The 27,370-nt window shown below is 40.9% G+C and overlaps 1 protein-coding gene across 1 annotated transcript in view; it reads left to right on the top strand.

The window, feature by feature from the left end:
• The window catches only part of NPSR1 (neuropeptide S receptor 1), a 133,425-nt gene that overhangs the window by 68,305 nt on the left and 37,750 nt on the right, over positions 1-27,370 (top strand). The window contains exons 4-6 of the mRNA XM_069960355.1: positions 13,075-13,168; positions 16,693-16,894; positions 20,569-20,645. Of these exons, the coding sequence (XP_069816456.1) occupies positions 13,075-13,168; positions 16,693-16,894; positions 20,569-20,645 (373 nt within the window). The remainder of the gene's footprint in view (positions 1-13,074; positions 13,169-16,692; positions 16,895-20,568; positions 20,646-27,370) is intronic.

The raw sequence follows: 27,370 nt of genomic DNA, 5'->3' as shown, positions 1-27,370 counted from the left end.
ATGCTACCAGGGGCTTTTTTTTTTCGCCTGGGGGCAAGCACATAGCACTGGCCCATTCAGTCAAACCCAAGTGTTAAGGTATCTTAACATGTACTTACTCCACTGTGGATAAGATGTTGTAGGTTTTAGATATTTATACTGATCCACTCCGCAGCCTGGCATCCACAATGGAATGAATATGTGTAAGGTTCCTTTTAAATGACATTAAATGACATCAGCAAGATCTGTGTTCCCTTGCAGTGTATTTCCAGGACATAAATAACCTTGCAGCCAAGCTGCAGAAACGTTCCCTGTATCGTTTATACAGCCATTTAAATATATAAAAACTGCTTATAAGGCTAAGGAAATGTGCTACTACATGACCCGAAACATGTTCCTGTAGCCCGTGCCCCTGACTGGTATAAAGAACAAACTCTATAGAAATGCTCTATGTTAATTACCCCCAACTAGTCTTTTGAGCGTCTTTTCTTTGGCAGCTAGTAGTGGTCGCAGGCAGGTTGTGTTAGCGCTGTAATCACGCCCCTCTGGGTGTGATTCAAGGCACTGAAATCTCCATGAGAGCTACCCTTTTTTCAAGCACTATAATTATGTGCTACATAAAGAAATACTGGGTAAAGTAGCTTCTGAAAAGGACCTGGGGGTATTGGTGGACAGTAAAATCAACTTTAGCAAACAGTGGAAGGCAGTGCTGCTAAGGCTAATAAAATAATGAGATGCATCAAAAGGGGCATAGATACTAAAGGTGAGCGAATAGTATTCGATAAAATACTGCACTTTTCGAAAGATTCGAGTTCGAGTTCGAATATGTGATCGATATTTGAATCTAAATTAACTTTACTAAAACAGCTAAACAATTTTTTAGCTGTTTTAATAAAGTTTATGCTCCCTGGGAAAGCAGGGAAGCAGTATTTTACAGGGCACGGTATTACCGGGGTTAGCGATCCCCGGCAATAATGCCGATTCCTGTAATAGTTAATATTTAATTTAAAAAAAAAGTTTCGTTTTAAAAAAGTTATTTTCGTTGTTCAATAGCTTAAAATGAATTTATGCTGTTGCAATTAAATATACTGTTAATAAAATATATATATATATAAATAAATATGTATATTTATTTATTTACAGTATATTTAATTGCAAAAGTATGTATTCGTTTTAATTAAGCTATTGAACAACGAAAATAACTTTAATAGAACGAAAATGTCTTTTATTAATTAAATATTAATGTACTAATTAATACTTTACTTTAATTAGAACAGCAAATGTTTCTTCTAATGATGCTATTTTTTTTATCACAATAGCAACATTAGAAGAAACATTTAGATTTACATGTCTACTTAGCTGATTGGCTGAGCGGACATATAAAGAGCCGGTCCCGTCACACTAAGCTCAGTGTGCCGGGGACCGGCGAAGAGCGAAGATAAAAGATAGAAAACATAGGAGGGTGAGCAAAAAGCTCCCCCCCCGCACTACACCCATCCCAGCAAGGAAGTGGGGTCACTTAACCCCTTCTTTGCTGGTATGGGTGCAGTTTGACATCAGTCTGGCCCCCAAGGGGTTAAAGTGGGGACCCTTATTTAACCCCTGGAGGCCCGATTGTTCAGATTGTCCCTTAACCCCTTGGGTGCCACACTGTAAGCAGCGATCTGCAAAGATGCTGCATACTGTAAGGTGCACAACACTGCTCACAATGATGGGTGTTGTGCTCCTGTTTATGTGCTTTTTTGTGTGTTTCTCCTTTTTTGTTTTTCAGATATCGTATCCTGTGGATTACAGCAGATTTGATGGACTACATCGATGACCAGCAGTTGTTGGGATTTTTTTTTTTTTTTTTTTTAGTAAAATGGTCAACAAGAGGTGTGGGGGTGTTTTTATTTAAATATAAAATATTTTTCACTTGTGTTGTGTCTTTATTTCTTTACTATATAGACTTAGTAGTGTAAGCCTTCTAATAGACGTCTAATAGACGGAATCCATTACTAAGTCGGGGCCCCCATTATTACCCCAGTACCCAATGCCACCAGGGGTACTGGGAAGAGCCGGGTTTCAGTGGTCCCAGAACATCAAAATTGGCGCTCCCGGACTGGGCGGTAGCAGGCTGGTAATATTAAGGCTGGGGAGGGCCAAAAACAATGGCCCTTCCCATCCTGGTGTTACTAGGCTGCTGTTTCTTGATTTTTAACCCGGCTGGTTAAAATTTTGACGCTCTGGGACCACTGGCACCCGGCTCTTCCAAGTACCCCTGGTGGCATTGGGTACTGGGGTAATAATGGGGGGGTTAGTGTTAGCCATTTTATATAGGCTAACACTAAGCCCTGACTTAGTAATGGATTCCGTCTATTAGACAGCTTACACTACTAAGTCTATATAGTAAAGAAATAAAGACATGACAAAAGTGAAAAATATTTTTTAATCAAATAAAAACACCCCTTGTTGACCATTTTATAAAAAAAAATCCCAACAACCGCTGGTCATCGACGTAGTCGTAATCCACAGAATACCGATATCTGAAAAACAAAAAAGGAGAAACACACAAAAAAACACACAAACAGGAGCACAACACCCATCATTGTGAGTGGTGTTGTGCGCCTTACAGCAGCAGCATCTTTACAGATCGCTGCTTACAGTGTGGCACCCAAGGGGTTAGGGAGGATGCATTGCATCCCCCTTAACCCTTTGGGTGCCATACTGAACAATCTGGCCCCCAGGGGGTTAAGTAAGGGTCCCCATTTGGGGGCCAGACTGATGTTTGATTGCACCTATACCAGCAAGGAAGATGTTAAGTGACCCCCCTTTCTTGCTGGGATGGATGTGGTGCAGGGGGGAGGGAGAGCTTTCTACTCACCCTTCGAGAGTTCTATCTTCTCTCTTCTATCTTCTCTCTACTGTCTTCTCTCTTCGCCGGTCCCCGGCAAACTGAGCTCAGTGTGACAGGAACGGCTCTTTATATGTCTGCTCAGCCAATCAGCTGGGCGGACATATAAATCTTCTAATGTTGCTATTATGATAAAAAAAAAAAAAAAAAAAAAAACATCATTAGAAGAAACATTTGCTGTTTTAATTAAAGTAAAGTATTAATTAGTACATTGAGCTGTATTACCGGCAATAGGTATTGCCGGCAGTAATACAGCTTCCTGTAGTAGTTAATATTTAATTAATAAAACACATTTTCATTCTAATAAAGATATTTTCGTTGTTCAATAGCTTAATTAAAGCGAATACATACTTTTGCAATTAAATATACTGTAAATAAATAAACATATTTATTTATATATTTATTTTTTATTAACAGTATATTTTATTGCAAAAGCATGGATTCGTTTTAATTAACTATTTAACTATTACAGGAATCGGCATTATTGCCGGGGATCGCTAATATGCGGGTAATACCGATCCCTTTAATACTGATTCCCTGCTTTCCCAAATGCATTCCAGAGGTGTTTGCATCACTTTCTAAAGATGTCTTTGACTTGGTGACCTCCGATTCATCGAATCTTGATTTCCAGGTCCCAAGGATTTTTCTCCCATAGTCTATAATGTGATTCGATATTCGATCGAATAGTCGAATATCGGGAGCTATTCGAATCGAATTGAATTGAATATTTCACTATTTGCTCACTAATGAGAACATATTTTTGCCTCTTTACAAATTAGACCACATATGGAATACTGTGTGCAGTTTTGGGTACCTGATAAGAAACAGAGAATTGTTATTAATTGTACATACTCTGAGTGGGTAACTGTTACCTGGGGTACAACGGGATGAGTTTTGGCCTTTACTCTATTTAATTTATGAGTTAATAAGTTTTGTTGAGGGCCTGCACAGAGATGATGCAGATGATGCTCAACTTCAGAAAGTGGTTATTACAATGGATATTACAAATGCATCTAGTTAGCTGGTATGACTTTGGGATGGGATGAGGTTTAAAGTGTCACTGTTATTATAACTTTCAAAATCTAAATCATCAGGGAATGTATACACCATGGGGGCTACCGGGGGGGGGGGGGGTAGTTTGTATACAGCATAGGGGCTACCTGCAGGGGGAGTGTATACAGCATTGGGGCTACTTGAAGGGGGAGCGTATACAGCATGGGGACTACATGCAGATGTGAAATGTGAAATTAAGCAAGTTTTCAATTTAAAGTCATTTACAGCATTGATCAGTGTTATCAGCGATCAATGCACAGCCCCTGCCTGTGGCAGACTCTATACATTAATCGCTTATCTGACTGCCGGAAAGGAAGGTAAGAGACCTCCGGCAATCAGTTACAGTTAACCCCTGCAGTCACACTCCTGTCACTGTTGTAAGTGCTGCAGCCAGGGCCGGATTAAAGGGAGGGCACCCGTGGCATGTGCCCCGGGGCCCCCACCACTTTGGGGCCCCCACCAGCCCGAACCCGGAAGCAGAGTTCCGAGTTAAGGCTGGTGGATCTATGGGGAACTCTGTTCCCGCATGCACATCGCTCTCCTGTGTCCAGCGGCCACTAGACAAAGGAGAGTGTTGTCCCTGACAGCTCCTCTTTGGCGAGCCGCGCGCGATGACGTCATTTCATCGCGCTGCCTGCCGCAGAAGACCTGGCCAGCCCAGCTCTGGAGCGAGGGAAGGTGAGTGGTGAGTGAAATCCGCTGCGGATCCAGTGCCATTCATCCCTATGATAGCGCATTCTCGCAGCGGGATTGATATCCCGCTTTGAGTATGTGAGTTAACCCCCCGCCGCCCGCAGCCCCGCCGAGAGCATACATCACCTGCTGGGCGACACGGCTGCATGTGAGGCTTCCAGCTGCGGTCCCGTTCAGCCAATTAGTGCACGGCAGCACTGATTGGCTGAGCGGGACCGGAGCCGGGAGCCTCACATGCAGCCGCGTCGCTAAGCAGGTAATGTATGCTCTCTGTGGCAGACTCTGGGCGGCTGGTTAACTCACATACTCACAGGGGGATGTCAATCCCACTGCAAGTATGTGCTATCATAGGGATGAATATCACTGGATCAACAGCGGATTTCGCTGCAAATCTGCATCGTGAAATCTGCAGCGGATCCGGTAGGTGTGAAGGCACCCTAACAGTGTACAGTGTGTATACAGTGTACACAGTAAGGGGCTTACCTGCCGGGTGGTGGTGTTGGAAAATGTATACATTAAGAGGGTACTAGGGAATGTATACACAATGGGTGCTACCTGGGGGGAGTTTGTATACAGCATAGGGGCTACTTAAAGGGGGGAGTGTATACAGCATGGGGCTACCTGCAGGGAGAGTGTATACAGCATGGGGGCTACTTGAAGGGGGGAGAGTATACAGCATGAGGGCTACATGCAGAGGGGAGTTTGTACAGCATGGGGGCTACCTGAAGGGGGGTGTGTATACAGTATGGGGGCTACTTGAAAGGGGGAGTGTATACAGCATGGGGGCTACATGCAGAGGGGAGTTTGTACAGCATGGGGGCTACCTGCAGGGGGGAGTGTATACCGTATGGGGTTATCTGCAAGGGGGGCAGTGTATACAGTATTGGGGATACTTGCAGTGGGAAGTGTATACAGTATTGGGGCTACCTGCAGGGGAGGGAGTGTATACAGTATTGGGGCAACCTGCGGGGGTGAAATGTATACAGTATGGGGGCTACCTGCGGGGGGAGTGTATACAGTATGGGGGCAACCTGCAAGAAGGGGGGGAGTGTATACATTATAGGGACTACCTGCAGTGGGGCATATAGACTTTGGGGGCTACCTGCAAGTAAGTAGAGTATATAAGGTATGGGGGATAACTGCAAGTGGGGGGAGTGTATAGAGTATGGGGGCTACCTGCAAGTGGGGGGGAGTGTATAGAGTATGGGGGCTACCCGCAGACTAGGTGGTTATATATAGTATGGGGGCTACCTGCGGGGGGGAGAGTATACAATATGGGGGCTACCTGCAGGGAGGGAGTGTATACAGTATAGGAGTACCTGCAAGTGGGGGGTGTATACAGTACAGAGGCTACCTGCAGGGGGGGGGAGTGTATACAGTATTAGAAATTTTAAAACCTCTTCCGTGTTGTCCTCACCAAGGATGAAAGGTAGCCTAAGAGGGCCAGATTATGATGATGCAGGATTGTACTTATTATTACAAGCTGCAGGTTTTCTGCGCACGCGCACACACACACGCACACACACACACTTATGGTCTGCATTCGGCAGGGGTGGGGGGACCCCCCCAAACTAAACACTACAGGTATACAGGACCCCAGAACTATACACTACAGGTATACAGGACCTCCACTAACACTGTCAATGTTGTATATAACCAGGCTGTATATAACACTGCCAATGTTGTATATAACCAGGCTGTATATAACACTTCCAATGTTGCATATAACCAGGCTGTATATAACACTGTCAATGTTGTATATAACCAGACTGTATATGACACTGCCAATGTTGTATATAACCAGGCTCAGTATAACACTGTTAATGTTGTATACCAGGCTGCATACTGTATAACACTGCCAATATTGCATATAACCAGGCTGTATATTACAATAACAATGTTGCATATAACAAGGCTGTATATAACACTGACAATGTTGTATATAACCAGAATACTTTACTTTAATTTCCAATGTGTATTTAAGTGAAAATGATGCCATTAAAACATATAGGGATAGTTTATTTGAACAGAGATGCTGCTTGTTTTGTATACATTTCAAGTATATGTGCAAAATGGTGCTGCAATGGTTTGCACTTTACCTTGCAACACTGGGGTCCTGGGTTTAAATACAACAGAATGCAACATCTGCATATAATATGAACATTCTCCACATGTTTGGTGGGTTTCTTAGTATCCCAATTCCTTTACATACCCCCCCCCCCCAAAAAAAAAAAAAAAAAAAAATTAAAATAATATATAATGATAGGTTAATTGGAGTAAGGAGCTCACACTGCACCACTTGTGCACTTGTGTGTCTCTTTGTTGAACTTATAGCAGTTCTTTACAATGCCACAAACCTAAAGAAGTGAGAAATCCAAGGCACCAGATGTACAATAGGATCCATTCTGTATTCGCAAATGACATAAAAGGCAACCTGACGGCAGCACTGTTTTGTCCACAGCTGTTTTTGGCTTCAAAAGACCAGTTGTGGCTAAAACATTGCTGCAGTTATATTCCATTTTATGTTATCCTATTGAAGCTCTAGTGCAGGGGTGGGGAACCTCCGGCCCCTGAGACCTCCCGATGCGGCCCGCGGCCTGCGGCTCCCCTGTGACACGCGCTGCACTGGAGGGGAAGGAGCCGGCGCACACAGCATTCTCCGGTGTCTGTGACTGCTGCCAGGAGGACGTCTTCCGTCTCCTGCGGGCCGCGCGATGACGTCCTTTCATCGCGCGCCGCCTGCAGGAGAAGACGGGCACAGGCTAGTGGGGAGAGAAGAGGACCTGGACAGCGTGGGAGCGGAGGAAAGGTGAGTGGGATGTTTATTTTTTTTATTTGGGGGTTAACTAGGCTACCAGGGACATGACTTATGGCGGTTAACTAAGCAACAGGGACATGACTTATGGCGGTTAACTAGGCAACAGGGACATGACTGATGGGGGTTAACTAGGCTACCAGGGACATGACTGGGGGGGGGGGTGTTAACTAGGCTACCAGGGACAAGACTGGGGGTTTAACTAGGCTACCAGGGACATGCCTGGGGGGTTAATTAAGCTACCAGGGACATGTCTGGGGGGTTAATTAAGCTACCAGAGACATGCCTTGGGGTTAATTAAGCTACCAGGGACATGCCTGGGGGGGTTAATTAAGCTACCAGGGACATGACTGGGGGGTTAACTAGACTACAAGGGACAGGCACTGGGGGTTAACTACAATAGCAGGGGCACTAGGGCACAATACTTTGCCTTGCCCCGGGTGCTGCAAACACGCTACTAACTGCCGCGCATGATATGCGGCCCTCGAATGATTTTATTAATGCCCGACCGGCCCTCGACATGGAAAAGGTTCCCCACCCCTGCTCTAGTGCCTTGGATTCCTCACTTTTCATAGTTTAATATGAATATTAGATAGAGATAAGGAAAATAGACTGAAAGCTACATTTGAGAACAGGAGTTATTTAAACAAACTGTAGATATTTTGGTACTATATAAACAACAGAAAATAATAAATAATGTAATATAATACAAATAGAATTTTGTCCCTAGAACATTTGATTGTACTATTTACAAAGAAGAACACTTCCGTTATATAATTATCATGGTTTTTACTATACCAAAACAGAATATCCATCTATCCAGACACAAATGCCTATGAGTCCATTTACTTCAAAGAATTAGAAAAAAATTATATTTTCAGTTGTTGAGTTCAGTTAAAAAACATCATTTGTCACTTGAAACATTTGCAAGAAACATTTTCTCTTGCTGTAAGTAATCGATTACTAAAATACAGAACTCCCTGTTAAAAAAATGAATAATTTTAGTAAGTGTTACTTTTTCATAAAATGGATGATGTTAGATTTGAGTAAGGGTGGTATTACACGGGCCGAGCAGGGCCCGATAATACCTGTAAACGAGCAGCGATCTGCTAGATCGTTGCTTGTTTACTGGGCCTATTACACGGCCCGATAATCGTTTGACAAGAGCTGCAAGGACATCGTTACCGATGTCCTTGCAGCCCTTGCTAAACTGGCATACATTACCCATCCACGTTCCAGGGCTGCTCCTGCCGTCCGCTTCTCCTGGGGTCCCGTGCACGCTCTAGCTTCACAGCGGCCTGTCAGCTGATAGGCCGCTCAGCCAATCACAGGCCGGGACCGCTGCGGCCTGTGATAGGCCGCTCAGCCAATCACAGGCCGCAGCGGTCCCGGCCTGTGATTGGCTGAGCGGCCTATCAGCTGACAGGCCGCTGTGAAGCTAGAGCGCGCACGGGACCCAGGGAGAAGTGGACGGCAGGAGCAGCCCTGGACCCTGGATCGGTAATGTATATCGTTAGTCGCCGGCCACGCACCGCTATTACATGCAGCGGTGCGCGGTCGGCGCCCGACGAAAATAGGGTCTAACCTATATCAACGATCAGCCGATGATCGTTGTCATCGGCTGATCGTTGCATTTATTACACGGAGCGATAATCGGCCGAATTATCGTTCCATGTAATAGTACCCTAAGTCTAAAATCTTTACTGATCACTGGGACTGGGGACTCTATTTCTTAAGATATGATCCTCTAGTAAAATATAGAGGTATAAAGAAGAGAGAGAATGTTAGCCACCAAGCATGCAGCCATTTACCATCTCTGCTACAGCTACACTGCTTCAACCAAAGTGGATTTTATTTTAACCCCTTCAAGACCGAGCATATTGATGCACGGATATCATATTCGTGGAACAGAATTTTTTTTATTACATTTTATTAATTTTTTTCTGATATATCATTTAAAAAAATCAGCAATCCTGGTGTTTATTTTTTTAATTTACACCGTTCACCGTGCGGGAACAATAATGTGATATTTTAATAGATCGGACAATTCAGCACGCTACAGTATATAATATGTTTGTTTATTTATTTATTTTGTTAATATTTTTATTTTTATGATGGGCAAGGAGGTATATTAAACTTTTATTGGGGGGTTTATAATGGGTTTTCTAAAACCCATACTTTTAAAAACTTTTTTTATTGCACTTTTTTTAAAACACATATATGTTACAATAAAACATGCTATTATTAGATTGCATATACTGATCTATGCTATGCCATAGCATAGCATAGATCAGTGTTATCGAAAATCTATGAATAGAGCCTGCCTGAGAGCAGACTCTATCCATAGATGGCTGATCTGACAGGATGGGGTTAAGTGGATTATCCCCGCCTGTCGGTACAAGCGATCGGGACCTCCACGGCATGGCTATAGATTGCAGCTTTTAAGGGGTTAATGGCAGGCTCTCATTATCCTCAGCTCCTGGGACACTCATGTGTGCAGGGCCACTCTCACTGCAGCGGTACCCCACACATCAAACCCCTCTGACACGCAGGAACGTATGTGCAGTAGGAATGTATATGTACGTATTACTGACCTGAAGGGGTTGATGTAACTTCACTTTTACTGCAATACGTTAGGTTTAGATATGCTGAAAATGGTTTTATGCTCTAAGAAAGATAGAAGAGTTGTGCTATAGTATATACTATTGTATCCCACTACAGGAAAAGGTTGCTACCTGTTAATAATGACAGCCATAAATAATGCTCATGATTGTTATTTGTGTCCGTCATTATTAATAGACTGCAGCCTTTTTTTTTTTTTTTTTTTTTTTTGCTAAAATCTCATAGTGGGAACATAGCCTAATTCTGATTTATTAGGTTAATGTCCATGCTGCCAGTATCCAGATGCCTATCAAGCATTGTAAACATACCTTTAGTGATGCTGTCTCACAGACCTGGAATAAGGGAAGTTTTTACAGAAGATGACAGTGATAGTCACCTGGAAAATGTCAGCACAGATATATATACGAGCGACAGAATCCGCCGTAATTTATCTGCACGGATTCCGTAGTGTGAACTCATGTTCACACTGAGGAATAGGCGTGTATTCAGGTAGAAATTGAAGAGGAAAGTTTTCTGCTTGAAATTCCTCTTCTATTCCTTTCTGGCAGAATAGGAGCTGAATTCAAGAGGAATTTCAAGCAGAATTCAAGCCCCATTAACTTCTATAGGATTCCTCGAGTGGAATCCACCCAAAGAAGTGACATGTCAGTTGTTTTGGGTGGGTTCACACTGAGGAATTCTCGAGGAATTGGGCCCCGTAAGCACGAAGGACGGAATCCTGCCGTGCTCAGTGTGCTACTGTGAGTGAAGGAGAGGGCGTGCATCCCCTTCCTCCCCTCTCCGCTCAAAGAAATGACATGTCATTTCTTTGAGCGGAGAGCAGAGGAGCACGCGCCCTCTCCTTCACTCACAGCAGCACACTGAACGCGGCGGGATTCCGCGACGGAGAGCGGATTCTTCTTCAATTTCTCACCTAATTCCTCACCTGTTCCTTAGTGTGAACCAAACCTTTGGCTCTGTTCACACTGAGCAAGAACGTCGGAATTTCAGGGCGAAGCTCTCCGCCATGCTCAGTGTCCTGCTTGGATTGAAGGAGAGGACGCACGCTCCTCCGCTGCCGTTGCTCTCTGCTCAAAGAAATGACATGTCATTTCTTTGAGCGGAGAGGCGAGGAAGCGGACGCACGTACCCTCTCATTCGCTCAAAGCTGGACACTGAGCACGACGGGATTCCGACGTTCCTACTCAGTGTGAACGGGCTTTGGATGGAAAGCAGATCTGCAGCAGAAAATTCTGCTTGGAAATTCTGCAGTGTGAACAATAGAGCAGAAATTCCATTAAACACAATGGGGGAGATTTATCTAACTGGTGTAAAGTAGAATTGTCTTAGTTGCCCCTAGCAACCAATCAGATTCCACTTTTCATTCCTCACAGGTTCTTTGAAAAATGAAAGGTGGAAATCTCCCCCAATGATTTTATTTCAAGCAGAAATTAAGAGCGGATTTCTCTTCAATTCCTTGCCTATTCCTAATCTATTCCTCAGTAAGAACATACCCCTAGAGAGAAAAAAATTGATTAATCCCTTCCCGTCAGTAATCTGTATATATACTTTCGTACTGCACACACCCCATGCAGTAGGAATGTATATATATATATGTTCCTGACTTCAAGGGCTTACTGACATGTGCGGGGCCGCTGTAGCGAGAGCGGTCCCAAACACATTAGTGTGTCTGGGGCCGGAGGTAATGAGAAGCAGCTGCGATCCCACAGCTGTGTCTCATTAACCCCTTAAATGCTGCAATCTATAGCGGTCATGGCATTTAAGGTACTCAGTGACAGAACAAGCTTCTGTCACTGAGTGATCGGGACTCCCGCAGCTATGTACCAACGGGCGGGGGTAAGCCTCTTGCCTCCATCCTGTCGGATTGGCAATCTATATATAGAGTCTGCTCTCAGGTAGGCTCTATACATAGATCACCGATAACACTGATATATGCTATGCTATGACATAGCATAGATCAGTATATGCAATCTAATAATTGCATGTTGTACAGTGAAAAAAGTGTAAGAAAAAAGTGTAATAAAAAAGTTTTTAAAAGTATTAAAAAAAAACTTATACCCCCTCCCAATAAAAGTTTAAAATACCCCCTTGCCCATTATAATAATAAAAATATATAAAAAAAATAAACATATTACATATCGTAGCATGCGGAATTATCCGATCTATTAGAATATAACATTATTATTCCCGCACGGTGAACGGCATAAAGGAAAAAAAAAAAAAAACACACCAGGATTGCTGATTTTATTTAATTATATATCAGATAAAGATTAATAAACAGCGATAAAAAAATCTCTGTTACATCAATATGATATTAATAAAAAACTAGAGATTATGGTGCAAAAAATTACACCCCAACGAGAAGGTAGAAAAAAAAAGCGCTATGGCTTTTAGAAGGTGAGGAGGAACATTGCATTAATTTTACCTGGACATCAAAGGGCTCTGTCTTGAAGGGGTTAAAATGAAATAACTGCCAGAAAAAATGAAATGTTAAAATTTCCCCTCCAACTTGCTTAAATTTCTGCAAACACCTAAAGGGTTAATAAACTTATGAAATGTTACTTTGAATACTTTGAGGGGTGCAGTTTTTACAGTGGAGGGATGTATAGGATTTATGTGAAACTTAACTGGCCCCTAATAAAATCAGAATTTGAAAATTTTCTGAAAATGTAAACATTTGCGTCAAAATTTTAAACCCTCTAACATCCTAAAAAGGATATTCACCAAATCATGTGAACATAATGTAGGCATGTTGTAGATGTTGCATTAATATGTATTTTATGTGGCATGGCTATCTTAAAAAAAAAAAAAGACAGAGAGAATTTTCAATATAAAGAAACATAAATTTATCTAATTTTTGTGCAAATGTTGTTGTTTTTTTTAATTTTTTTTTAACTGAGTGTATGAACAAAAGTTTACCAAGGACATAAAGAAGACTATGTTACGAAAAAAAAAACATTCTCAGAATACCTGTGATAAGGGTTAAAGGGTTAAAATCCATCTTTTGCTCTTTTCTAAGGTTGTACTTCTGTATGCATCCACCTACGTGCTGGTGTCACTCAGCATAGACAGATATCACGCTATCGTTCATCCAATGAAATTCCTTCAAGGAGGTATGGTAGCTTTTATCTTTATCATTATAAGTACTTGTATTTAGCTTATTTATTTATTTCTTCATTTCGAAAGGAATGCGTAAATGCACTTATTGATCAATATTCTAAACTTCCGTACTAGATATACTTGTGTTTTCACTTTTCAAAAACTTATCAGAAATATTTTCTCTTGGTGATTGTTTTAATAAGGATTGCTACGTAGCGATTGCAGCTCTTGTGATTCTGAAGCTAAAAGTAAAACTAATTGCTTTTCTGTGTTTTACTGAAGATTACAGAGAGGTTTTAAATGAAGCTATGTATTAGTTATTATATATCTGAAATTAATTTACTTTACGTTATGATTTTCATCTTAAGAGTAATTGGGTGTAAAAAATTTTTTACAATTTACCATTATTAACCCCTTAAAACCGAGCTAATTCGTGCCAGGATGTCAGGGCCAAATTAATGCAATGTTCCTCCTCGCTTTCTAAGAGTCATAGCGCTTTTATTTTTCCACCTACAGGGTTGGTTGGGGAGTCATTTTTTGCGTTATGATAACTATCTTTTATTTATATCTTATTGGTGTAACAGAAAAATTTTGATTGTTTATAAAAAAAATTCTGATATATAATTTTAAAAAATCAGCAATCCTGGTGTTTTTTTTTCCATTTATGCCGTTCACCGTGCAGGAACAGTAATGTAATATCTTAACAGATTGGACAATTCTGCACGCTACGATATATAATATGTTTATATATATTTTTTTAACTATTTTTATTTTTATAATGGGCAAGGAATTATTTTAAACTTTTATTGGGGGGTATAATGAGTTTCTTAATACTTTTAAAAAAAATTTAATACACTTTTTTTTTACACTTTTTTTCACTTTAAAACATGCAATCAATAGATTGCATATGCTGATCTATGCTATGTCATAGCATAGCATAGATCAGTGTTATCCACCATCTATGCATAGAGCCTGCCTGAGAGCAGACTCTATGCACAGATCGCCGAACAGACAGGACGGAGGTAAGAGGCTTACCCCTGCCCATCGGTACATGTGATTGGGACCCCTTCTCCTGTCACTGAGTAACTTAAACGCCATGATCGCTATAGATCACAGCGTTTAAGGGGTCAATGAGAGGCAGCTGCGAGATCTCATTATCCTCGGCTCCACTGATGTGTGTGGGACCACTCTCACTGCAGCGATCATGGTGTTTAATTTACTCAGTGACAGGAGAAGGGGTCCCAATCACATGTACCGATGGGCAGGGGTAAGCCTCTTACCTCCGTCCTGTCGGTTCGGCGACAGGACGAATATCTATGTATTGCTGACGTGATGGTGTTAAAGAAATGTGAAACACTTAATACCTCCGTGCTCTTCTCTGTACATAGGAATGTAACTAATGCTCAATGCTTTATATGTACAGCACTGACATTGCATGTGCTTAGCTTATGCAAATGATGAGAGAAGACAGCTGTCAATTACAGCCACGCTCCTGACACACTTGCTGAGATCAGTTCTTCCACTTGTCTCAGTAGTTTAAACCCATAGATGATGCGGTCAATAGCAACTTCTGCTTCTATGAGATTGATAGAAAGACAGGGCCCCTCTGTAGCCCATTTGCAATTCCACAATGTGATTGTGGGGTTCTGGTGTTTGACATGGCATTCAGAGGATAAATTATGGCCTTCAGGTCTGCCATATGCTGAGGCCTGTGATAAACTGAAAGGCATAGTACACACACACACACACACACACACACACATACTAGGTATGGCCCCATTCCTAATTACCCATAGAAACCTTAAGCCACTCCGTACCCACAATCTCACCCCCCCCCCCCCCCCCCCAAACCACTTGTATCTTCAGATAGCTGCTTTTAATCCAAGATCTGTTCTGGGGTCCGTTCGGCAGGTGATGCATTTATTGTCTTAGAAGACAACTTTTAAACTTGCAGCCCCTTGCCCAACGGGAGTATCTGTACGCTAACTTTGCACCACCCCTCCGTTCCTCCTCCCCACCCACTACATCATTAGGAATGCCACTGGAATATTTTATCCTGTCTGAACATAGCACAAGTGCCTTAACGATCCAGCCCATGTTCAGTATTCACACAACTGATAAATAGGAGACAATCTGCCTGGAGCATTTCTAATGATGAGGAGGGCGGGGAGGAGGGATAGAGAGGTTGTGCCAGCCTAATGCATACACAATGCCAGTTTAAAAGTTGTTTTTTAGGACAGTAACTGCATCACCTGCTGAACGGACCCCAGGACAGATCTTGGATTAAAAAGTTAAAACTGTTAGAATATGACAACATATAAATATCAGTACATTAAAGAAAATTTGTCATTTACACTTCACAGTGTGCACTAGAAAAAGTAAATAGCTTTTTTCATCTTGCCTCCCCAATTTATTTATTTATTTTTTAAACTGATGCCAAAATGTACCAATAAAAACTACAGCTCATCTCACAAAAGTCAGCACACAACTCCATCAACCAAATAAATAAAAAAGATATTTGCAGAAAATGTCTGTAGCTCTGATTGGTAAGGTAAATATCAGTATGTGACTGTAAATATGCCTTTTTGAGATATGTACGTAGATGGGTTGCTTTAAAGCGTACCTATACAGAGAGCCGCTGCTGGATCAGTGATGAATTCCTCTGTTCATCCACAAGTTTGGGTCTCCAGGGATACACAAACACGCAATGAGACCGTAACTCACCCACTGCCATCCTGTGGCATGTACGAATATATGGAGACTCGAACCTCTGGATGAACAGAGGAATTCACTGCTGATCAGGTAAAGGCATTATTCTGTCTGTTTAATATTTACGTTAAAAGGGGGTAAAAAAAGTAAAACTGGATTGTAAAAGTGTAGTTGACCTTATTTTTATGTACAATAAAATAAAATGTACTGAAATGGAAACAGTCAAACAGAAAAACAGTATGAATGCAAATTAACAATGACACCTGGGAGATAAGGCTGGGTTCACACTGTGTTTTTAGCATACGTTTAACAGATCGTTTTTTTTTAACGGACAAAAAAAATTGTCCCAGCAACGTTTTTGTATCCGTAAAAAAAAAAACGGATCCGTTTTTTTATAATGGAAGTCAATGGAAAAACAGATCAAAACGGATGCACACAAATGCGGATTGCAAAAACGCAGTGTGAACCCAGCCTAACCATCTGTGAACCACTTGAATTATATAGATTTCACAAAAAGCATATACAAAATAATCAATGTTTATTTGCAGTGCTGGACTTTGAATAAAACAAATGGCCCAGATTTATCAAAGAGTGTAAAATATACACTAGTGTAACCTGCCCACAGCAACCAATCACAGCTCAATTTTCATTTTACCAGATCTGAAAGCTGAGCTGTGATTGGTTGCTGTGGGCAGGTTGCACCAGTGTATATTCTACACCCTTTGATAAATCTCCCCCAATGTTCAATTCTAATGATGAATACTTTTTGATTTTTTTTATGCATTTAACATCTACTGATGGCTGAAATATTGTGTTGTTTTTAACCCAGAGCGACAAGCTAAAGTCCTTATCGTTGTTGCATGGACTCTTTCTTTCCTATTTTCAACTCCAACTTTGATTATATTTGGAAAGTATACACTTGCCAATGGAGAAATTCAGTGCTGGGCTCTTTGGCCAGATGAGTCGTACTGGAAACCATACATGACAATTGTGTCCTGCTTGGTATATTTTATTCCCCTGATAATTATCAGGTAAGTTGTTCGTTACATGACGTTATTTCAAATGATTAACTGAATAGTCTCACTAAAAACTGTTTTGTTTTTAAACCCTTAATGACCACGGGCGTAAATGTACGCCCCACAGGCTGAGCCTTAACGCAAACGGGCATACATTTACGCCCACGGTTTACCCAATCCAATCGCTGTGTGAACACATACAGCGATCGGGTAATGATGGCTGCTATAATCTATAGTAGGCCATTGAGGCTTGTCGGCATAGGGGTTATTTACACACCCAGTGCCGGGGATCGCTGTAATTGGCTGATCAATTCAGAACAGCCATATACAGTTAAAAAAACAGCTTTCCGGGTCATCGGTGACCCGGTGACCTGGAAATCAATAGCTATTGGTGCTGTCCAAGATAGCACCAATCGCCATTAGTATACTGTAAAAAAATGGTGCCAGTGCCACCCCCACGATCGCCGTGATAGGCCGGCCAGTACCAGCAGGCTGATCATGTCGGTAAAAGTGTTAAAAAAAAGTTTAGCTGAGGGGTGCAGAACAGGTGTGTGTTGTGTAGGTGCACCATACTCACCTGATCTGGCCGTCTGGAGCGAAGATCAGCGGTCCCACTGCGTCCTCTTCTCCCCGCCGTCTATCTATGCCTCTTCAGCTGCCCCATCGTCTATTTTCAGCTCCTGTCGGCTCTCCGGGTACCCCCATTGTCTATCTTCGGCTATCAGCAGCAGCTTCGCTCTACTGCCCCCTAGCGGCTGATCAGTGTATTATACACTGATCAGTAGCTTTGGGGTAGGAAGATAGTTTTTTTTTTTCACTTTTTTTCACCCATTTTTTTTCTTTTTTACGCGCCTTACCCCCTACATCCTACCGCCACTGTCTGCTGATAAGTGCCACACATAAGTGTGGTTAAAATGTTGGTTAAAATAAAAAAAAAAAAAAAACAACACAAAGTGTGTAGAGCAATTTCCCCTGAATCGGTAAATACCCCACATGTGGACATAAAGCGCAATGTGGGTGCAAGGCAAGCCTCCGAAAGGAAGGAGCGCCATTTGTATTTTGGAGGCTGGATTTGGCTAGAATGGATGATGCTGAGGACAGTGCTGCGACAAGGGATTGGCTGAGCGGGCTATCACTGCCAATACAAGCTTATCCCGAAAGTGGCAGCAGTCAGTGGGGGACACAGGAATGCTGCAGGAGGATGTGGGGCATGGTGAGGTGAGAATAAGCTCTTTATTATTTTCCTTATAACTGCAACAAAATATAAAAAATTTTAATCACTGTATAACTCGTTAACTTATAAATATGGACAGGGCCTCTACTTTTCTAGCCTATATTTGTCAGGCCATAGCATTTTATCATATTATAATCATAGTTTTCAGTGCCTGAAAGAACGCTCTGACTCTGAAACGCTGCATGCATGCTTTAATAAATATCTGTGACTTTATCCAAATCTTTTAATCTGGCCCACAGTGTATTTGAGTTTGACACCCCTACTCTACTGCATATTGATACTCTAATAGAGACAATGAAGTAGGCTGATATACCTTTATTTTAACATCCTAGCAGTGCCTTACTCTTTTTGATTTGTGAGAATTCTTCACTGATATAATGTGTCAAGTAAAATGTCTTAAGGCTCTAAATTCTCCATGCTCACTTGATGTATAAAAATTATGGCTAGAAAATAGCTACTGTAATTTCTGTAAATTAGATTCTATATTCAATAACAGCGATTACATTACATTAATTGACTATGGTGATTCTTGGTAAATACTGTGCAACTACTTCTATAAAAAAAAAATAAAACAATTTCCTTAAGTAAAATAATCCCCCCTTCAATAAATCAATCAGAACAGGGCAAAATGTATTCTGTACAATCACACGGATGAATAGAACAATCAATTGATTTATTATACCATTTTTATTAATAGTGTTGTAAAATGGCAAAGAGACAAATGACAATCAGAATACTTTCATTCAGTCTAATGAGAGTTCGCCATTTTCTGACTGACCACACTAGCAACCAAAAGTTAAAGTTCATCAACCCATTTATACTTACAAGTAATAATAACAATATACCTCATAAATATAGCTTTGATTTAAAGTGTTCTTGCAATCATGTAAAGAATATTACCAAGTGACCATTATATATATATTTAACTCAGACACACACACATATATATGCCATGTATACAGTATATAGCCACGTTCACACTAAGTATTTTATCGTTAAACAACGGCCGTTGTTGCAGGTCGCAATAACGGCCGTTGTTTAATGACAGCCGCCAATTACATTACATTACAATTACATGTGTAATTACAAGTGTATACTCTGTACTGTATATTCTCTGCAGCCGTACCAGTCTATTTTGCCTGTAGCCTGTCCACACAGTCTAAAGTACCGTTCCTGGCCATACTTTACATTGTGCTCTATGGCTAATTGGAGTGTGGGCATACCCGAATGTGCCTACATTCCAATTAAAATGAAGTGATGTTCACCTGGCTGAAACAGTAGTATCGCCTGGGTGAACATCTGAGACATCAGCTGTTGTTTGACACTGTACTATGTGTGAACATGGCCCTTATGTGCTTTAACCCCTTCCTGCATTAGAATATAACTGAAATCCTGATGCGGATAGGGGGGGGGTGTTTCAGAGAGGGGTCGCACGGCATCTCCACTCTGAACCACTGCGATCCCGGCTGCTATCTGAAGCCCGGGACTTGGGCTATTAGGCTATTGGACCGTGCCTGCTAATTATACATTTAAATGCAGCTATCAGTGACTGAGATGGTGCGCCGCCGCCGCAGTCACTGATTGGCTGAGCATGCAATTCATCAGCCAGGAAGTCATTTTCCCCCTCATGGTGACATAATCAGGACCCCTGGCCTGGAGCCAGTGTAGTGGCGTGGTGCGGGCACGTGGAGAGGTAATGGCCGGAGTTCTCCGTTAAATATTAAAAATAAGGGTCTGTCTAACACAGTATTTAATTTCTGCAAAACTCTGGGATGAATGCCTTCTGGACCCGGTGATTTATGGATTTTATGGATGTTTCTGAGGCGGCACACAGTGTGTAGAAACATATCTCTACAAAATATATCTCTTGATGTAAAAGAAACATAATCGCTCATCTGTGGTGGTAGACATGGTAATTTTTATATTTGGAGGAAAACTTTTCTCAAAATTTTGTCACCTGCTGATATTTGCATAATTTCAAGCATATCAGATTTATTATTTTAAATTGTCTCCAACTTTAATGACCCCCAAATTATAATTTATGGTTCAAATGTGTCAGGAAGTGACAGGTAAGTTCTTCCAAGTGACAGAAATAGCAGTAATTGTTCATTAGAGTATTGCTAGTTCACATACAATATACATTGAGAAGGGAAGTATTACCTGGAAAGTGACATTCTTCTGCTGTTAGGCTGATAGATATTGGGCTAATGTGTGATCTTGGAGCAAGTTTTACATATTCAATATTTTATTATATGTAAAAAGTCTATCTAAAAGAGAATAGCAGAGAGACTGGAAAGAATTGCATGACTTCATTTGGAACTCTTCCAGTAAAGATTAATGGGTAAAAATTGTATATCACAAAAGGCAGTACCATAATGTTCAAGTTACTCTATGTCATTTAGAAGCTGTTTGGGATTTCATGTTTACATTTTCCTAATTTTGTATTTTTCAACAGTGTCATTTATTTCATTGTGATAAGAACTATATGGGCAAAGAGCAAAGCACATGCAGTAATCATTTCCAACTGTACTGGTGAGTTTTTATTTTATTATATGGTTCCTTAATATTAATGGTTGTGTCACAACAAGCATATATAAATGACTGCTTTGTCTACTATTGAATAACCCTTCAATGACACAGCCCAAAATGGCCTAAATGACCAGGCCAATGTTCATTTTTGCATTTTTGTGTTTTCCTCCTCACCTTCTAAGAGCTATAGTTTTTTTTATTTTAAATCGGTACAGCATCGGTCATTAGGGAACAGGTGCCTATATTTTCCTAATTTCATATAACCCTGTAAGGTGGACAAATGCTATTCTTCCCACCTAAGGGAAGACTAGGGGGGACTTGTTAATGGTTTTTATCAAGTTTTAATATAATTTTAAAAAGTCAGAAATTGTAGGGCAGGTTACATTTGCACAAAAATTCACAATTTTCAATTTAACTTTCACTTTAAAATTTGCAGAAAGAAGCAGGTGGATGTGGCTTCCCACAGATTAACAGAGTTATCATAACTTATGGAAAGAATTTTGGCACAAATATGCACTTATTCATAATTGGCATTCCTTTGTTTTTGTGGCTTACAGACAGCCAAAAGATGTGACTTGTTTACACACCATTTTTATCCTTTTTGGGGGTTTTTGGCTATTTTTGAGTTCAGTTAATAGGCCAGAAAGTCTGTATTGAAGCCAATGGCTATTTGCAACATAATAATTTTATGGCTGTAAGAGCTGCACCTATAAAATTGTGTCAGACCCTTTTTCTGACATTTTAGGACATTATTTTGTAATCGCTATATTTCACCTATAGCAATACCGCCAAAAATCCTGATAAAAAAAAAAAAATTATTATACAGACATTTTTTCCATTTATAATTATGGATAAAAAATAATGTGTGAACATAGCCTATGAGGCATGCATCTTTGAATAAATATAGTGCATTGTACTCCACAGCTTCATAGAGAATAAATGTCACTGTGGTATGAGTCTCCATTCTCGGGGTCCATATAGGGCCAGGCAGTAAGATTATCAGCGATCAGCTTGTTATCCCGTATCTTATGGCACTGTATTTTCATTGTCACACAAAGGGTGAAAAAAATCTTTGACAAAAGATTACCAACTGTAGGATAATGATGCCCAACAACCCATTAGAACTTTTGGGAGATGTTTAAAGTGTACCTGTCATTATAACTTTTAAAACCTAAATCAACAGTCTATGTAAAATAAAGATAGTTTGCAATTTACATTTATTATTTTTTTAGTTGTCATGGAAAACATGACACTTCCTTTGTCCAGTTTATTTGATAATGAGAAGGAAGTCATTCCTTTGAGCTGTGACTCTGTACAGGTCCGACTTCATGGGCTTAGTCACGGAAACTCCCAAGATCTTAATCCCATTGAGAACTTGTTGTCAATGATCAAGAGTAGGGTGGACAAACAAAAAAACCAACAAATTCTGACAAAATGCAAGCATTGATTGTGCAAGAATGGACTGCTATCAGTCAGGATTTGGTCCAGAAGTTGATTGAGAGCATGCCAGGGAGAATTGCAGAGGTCCTGAAGAAGAAGGGTCAACACTGCAAATATTGACTTGCTGCATTAACTCATTCTAACTGTCAATATAAGCTTTTGTTGCTCATAATATGATTGCAATTATATTTTTGTATGTGATAAAAACATCTGAAAAACCAGAGGGCAGCAGATCATGTGAAAATATATTTGTTTCATTCTCAAAACTTTTGGCCATGACTGTACAGTGGGAGTGTTTTCCATGCACTGCAATCATTGTAGCATGTTTTCACTGTATTCCTTTCTCTAGATACACCACCAGTCATCACAAAGAAGAATAGACAATGTTTTAGAAAGATAAAGTGCTGAAAATCCTTTCGAAATTAGTGTATTGTGTGTGTTTTAAAGCCCTTCTTAAATTACTGTAAATACAGTTAATCAGCGATGTGACATTTCCCTTAAAATGGTGTATGAATAATGCTGGAAATTTCCCTCCATTATAATAAAATATGTCACAAGGCAATCATTATAGTTGGCTTTCATTTTGAACATTTTGATTTCAATTAGTCATTGAACTGTTCTAAGGTTGTGGAATAATTTTCATTATAAATATTTTTCCCACTAATGACAGGTACTCTTTAAACATCTTTTAAAGGGGTTGTCTATTTTTTTTTTTTATAACAGCTGAGAATTTTAAAAAAAACCAGATGCTTACCTTCCGGGGAAAGCATGTGAAATTGCTGAGGCCGAACACAACTGTGGCTATGGATTGGCTGAGTGGGCAATATCTTGTGCCATGGCAACCTCACACATGTGTCATGCCTGGCACACGTCTTCAAACATACAATGGTTTGTCTCACCTGCTCCACAAGGTGCATTGCGTGCCCATATTAGAAAGATCCCCACTGACTGCAGCGCCTTGGTTTGCCAGCTCACCAACTTTTGGGTGATGTCAATATGTGCTTGAACTCCACATTGTATGTGTTGGCCAGAGTTTGCAAGCAGCAGAAAGTCATCAGGGAGTACCAGTTGCAACATGTCCCTCTGTTTGCCAGTCAGCCTCTAGACTTCACTAACGAGAACTGGGCATGGATAGCTGACATCTGTAAGGTTTTACCAAACTTTGAGGAGTCAACCAAGATGGTGAGTGGCGATGCTACTAGTGTGAGCAGTCCAAAGCAGGACAATGCATTGCACGGCAGCCACGAGATATAATAAGACAGTACAATGAATGATAGCCAGACTATCCTCTTTTCAATTTCTCGGTACAGATTGGATGAGCAGGAAGAATCAAATGAAGAGAAGCATGAATAGGGACAGAAGAGTATTGTGGACACTGCAGAGGGAAGTATCCATCCATATATCTGGTCGGCCTAAAGAGGAGGAGGAGAAGGTGGAGAGTCAGCTTCCTGGTTAGGACGACTAATTCTTACCTGTTGGCAGTCTGGTGCATATAGCACACCTCATTTTAGGCTGCTTTACCCATGACACTTGTGTTACAGTCATTTTTACCAAAAAGGATTACTGGATGTTAATCTTGCTCGACCCCTGGTATAGGGAGAAGTTCACTTATCTACTTTCCCAAGAAGAGAGAAGTACGCAAGACCAGTTATACAACAATGCCAGAGTGGAGAAATTGCTCAAAGCCTTCCCATATGGCAACGCTACTAGCAGAGGATTTAGTTCAGTGGGCCAATAAGGGGGGGACATGTGGTTCAGGCAGCATGGCAAACACTGTAAGAGGAACCCTATCCAAGATGTGGAAGATGTTTATAACAACCAACCAGGATAAATTCACCAATACACTTCTTAGGATATCACATTGGGATAAGTTCTGGAAGATGGTGAGGGAGTATCTAGTAAAGCGCAGCTTCTTCCTCCTCACTCTGCACAACTATTGGGTGTGAAAGCTGAACACATGGTATGAACTAGCGCTGTATGGCTTGGAGGTGCTGGCCTGCTGAAGGCATCTTGTCAGAGAGAATATTTAATGCTGCCTGGGGTATCATCACTGATAAGCATACCCACCTGTCAACTGAAAATGCTGACAGGCTGACGCTTTCGCTAAACTGAGAATTTTTTTGGGGGGGAGTCCCACCAGGCTCTTTGCCACAATTTTTACCGAGGTAACCACCAGGCTCTCGTCTACAACTATTACAGGGGTCACCACCAGGCTCTAGCCAACAATATTTGAAAGGGTCACAAAAGGCTATAGCCAACATTTTTTAAGAGGATCATAACAGGCTTTTGCCAACATTTTTTAAGGGGGTTACACCAGATTTTTACCCACAGTTATAAGGAGGTTCACCTTAAGACTCTCGCGCACAATTTTTATGGAAGTCATCACCAGGCTCTCGTCTACAATTTTTACGGGGGACACACCAGGCCCTTACCCACCATTTTAAAAGAAGGGTCACAACAGGCTCTCTCCCACAATTTTTTATGGGGTTCAGGGGGGATAATTTGTGCACCTCCCACCCTTCATCTACCCTGGATGCATTAATGTGCGCCTCTCGCATTGCAAACTACTATATCTACGTCTATGTCTACTATGTCCACCAATGTGTCAAAAGCAGTATTCAGTGCAGTCAGGTGTCATCCTCCCACTAATGTCAAATTTCAAAATCAAATCAAATTACATCTATATTTTCAAATTATAAATACATTTTTTTCATAGGGTCACATAAGAATCTCCCACAATTTTTCAAAGGGTCACACCAGGGTGTTGAATACAAGTACTGCACTGAATCTTGCATTATTCACTCGTGCTGTTACCAACAACATTACTAAGAAGGTCCACTTGACACATAGACAAGTAGTTGTTGTTGTCTCAACTTTTTCAAATTAGGCAGGCCAGTAACCACAAAAGAGAGAAAAGTACTTTTCAGGACTAGTAATCTCTGTGTCAATATACAGAGGTTATACATTTTTAAAAAGGGTCACACCAGGTTCTTGCTCGGGTGCTCGATACTCAAGACGAATATTTCCTGATGCTCCGGTGCTCATTTAAAGTAACGAACCCCTTTGAAGTCAATGGGAAACTTGAACATTTTTACAGGGGACCAAATCTCTGCACAGGGAAGGTTGTGTGAAAACCTGTCATCCTCAGAAAATGATGGAAACAACACGGAAATGGACAGGAAACAGCAGGGGCAGCATGCATGGATGCCTCTGGGGCTGGCTAATTGCAACATTACGCCAAATTATGGGCAACAGATCCCAGCCAGGGAAGAGAATGTCAGCACCAGGACAAATTGACTACTGACAGCAGTTTTGGGGGTAGTGGTATAGAGTATATGTGTAACTGGTGCTGTTTTTTTTTTAAGACACCCGTTGCACAAGACACTGCACAGTGAGGACAGGTATAGATGAACTACAGAGTCCAGCCAGTCAGGAGAATGTCAGCAACAGGACAAATTGACTACTGACAGCTGCACTACAAGTGCAAGCCAGCAGCCAAGAATAGCAAAAAAAAAAAATGTTTTAAAAATCCCTTTAAAAGCTTTTAGAAGGACTGTTGGGTTCTTTGTGTCGAATTCCTGCCTAACCACACGCTAATTTCCTGCCTACCACTCTCCCTGACATTGCAGGACCTGATTCTTATATACCCAGGTCATCTGATCTGGCCAGCCAATCGCTGCTATCGACATGTAGGGTTCCCACGTGATGCTACAAGCTCCCAAAGCCTCTCCTGCATGAAGATTGGCTGATATGCAGAAAAAAGGAAAATGCCATTGTTTGAGAACCAAGCTCAGACAAACATGCTCGCTCATCACTAGTCACCATCAAATTCCATGGCCTCTTAAGAATACTGTCAGATCTGAGTCGTCCTCCCACCAATGTTGAATTTAAAATTCCATTTAAAATTCAGTTCAAATTTTCAAATTATAAATAAAACTTTTATAGGGTTACTCAAAACTATCCAACATTTTTTTTTTTTTTTTTTGTGAATTACTTTTATGTAAAAACAGTCAAGCTCATCTGGACAGATCCTGACATGTGCAGAGGTGGAACCATGTCTGATTGAAAATACTATACAGCTTCCTCTAGGGCGTATAGGAGCTGAGAAGTACTGGAAGAGTTGAGTATTTTTTTTTTAACCAAAAGTAATTTACAAATCACCAATTAAGTTGATTTTTTTTCCTATATAGTACTTCTAAGAAATGTATTTATATGTGACACCCTCAGTTTGGGGGTCTAGTACCTTAAAAGTGTACTATATTGAAAATCTTTTTCTTTCAAATCTTCTGGTTTCAGAAAGTTATATAGATTTGTAATTTACTTCTATTTTTTTTTTTTTTTAATTCTTTATTTTTTCCTTTTTTTCATTTCATAAAATATAGAAAATATCCAGCATACAGAAATTGCCATACATTACATTGGCCAACATAACCCTTTGACCCAGAATCAATATTCAGTATTGAATGCACAACAATTCTATAAATAAAAGTCCCCAAAACACACCAACCCTCCCTCCCACACCCCGGCCAGGAAAGCGGAAAGAGAGAAAAAATAAATAAATAAATAAAAGGGAGAAGGATATAAATATAAATAAATATAAATTCCCCCCTCTACCATCCCTCCCACTTCTTCACAAGTTTTGCCCTTTTCGTCCACACTTCAAACAGCTTAGCCCTATTAACCAAATTTAGCCATTCACCTCTTGTAGGTTTTTTATCATTAATCCAGTTCCTGAGAATGGTCAGCCTGGCCAGAAAAAGGAGAGAGCCAATCAGGCTAATGTGCTCACCCAGGTCCCCGACATCCCCAAGAACCCCAAGTGCCCCATCCGAGCCCTTAATTACTTTAATAACCTGGGATACTCTCTGACTACGGATAACGTTAGCAAGTGTTTTGCCAGGTCTATTCCCCTCGACATAGGAGTTCTGATCATGAAATAACAGCTTACTGTGTGCCTTCCGTTTTAAATAGATAGCATAGTTCTCCTCAGCAGATTTTAACTGAACTAAAGTATCTGCTCCTCCTTCCTCTGAATAGGCTAGCTTAGCTATATCGATATTCCGTAACAAATCCTCCTCTTCTTTCCGAAAAGCTTTTTTTTCCCCAAAAATCTCTTTAATGTAGATGCCCCTTATATAAGCCTTTAGGGTATCCCAAACACATTGAATAGATGCCGATCCCATGTTATATTCAAGAAACTGAGTGATTTCTGCCGCCACCCCCTCCCGATTTCCCAGCAGCTGGAGCCAGTGGGGGTTCAATCTAAAGGGTCTACCAACCCTGCTCTC

The sequence above is a fragment of the Dendropsophus ebraccatus genome, chromosome 2, assembly GCF_027789765.1.
Source record: "Dendropsophus ebraccatus isolate aDenEbr1 chromosome 2, aDenEbr1.pat, whole genome shotgun sequence".
Classification (NCBI taxonomy): domain Eukaryota; kingdom Metazoa; phylum Chordata; class Amphibia; order Anura; family Hylidae; genus Dendropsophus; species Dendropsophus ebraccatus.
This window is presented reverse-complemented; position numbering and strand designations above follow the sequence as displayed.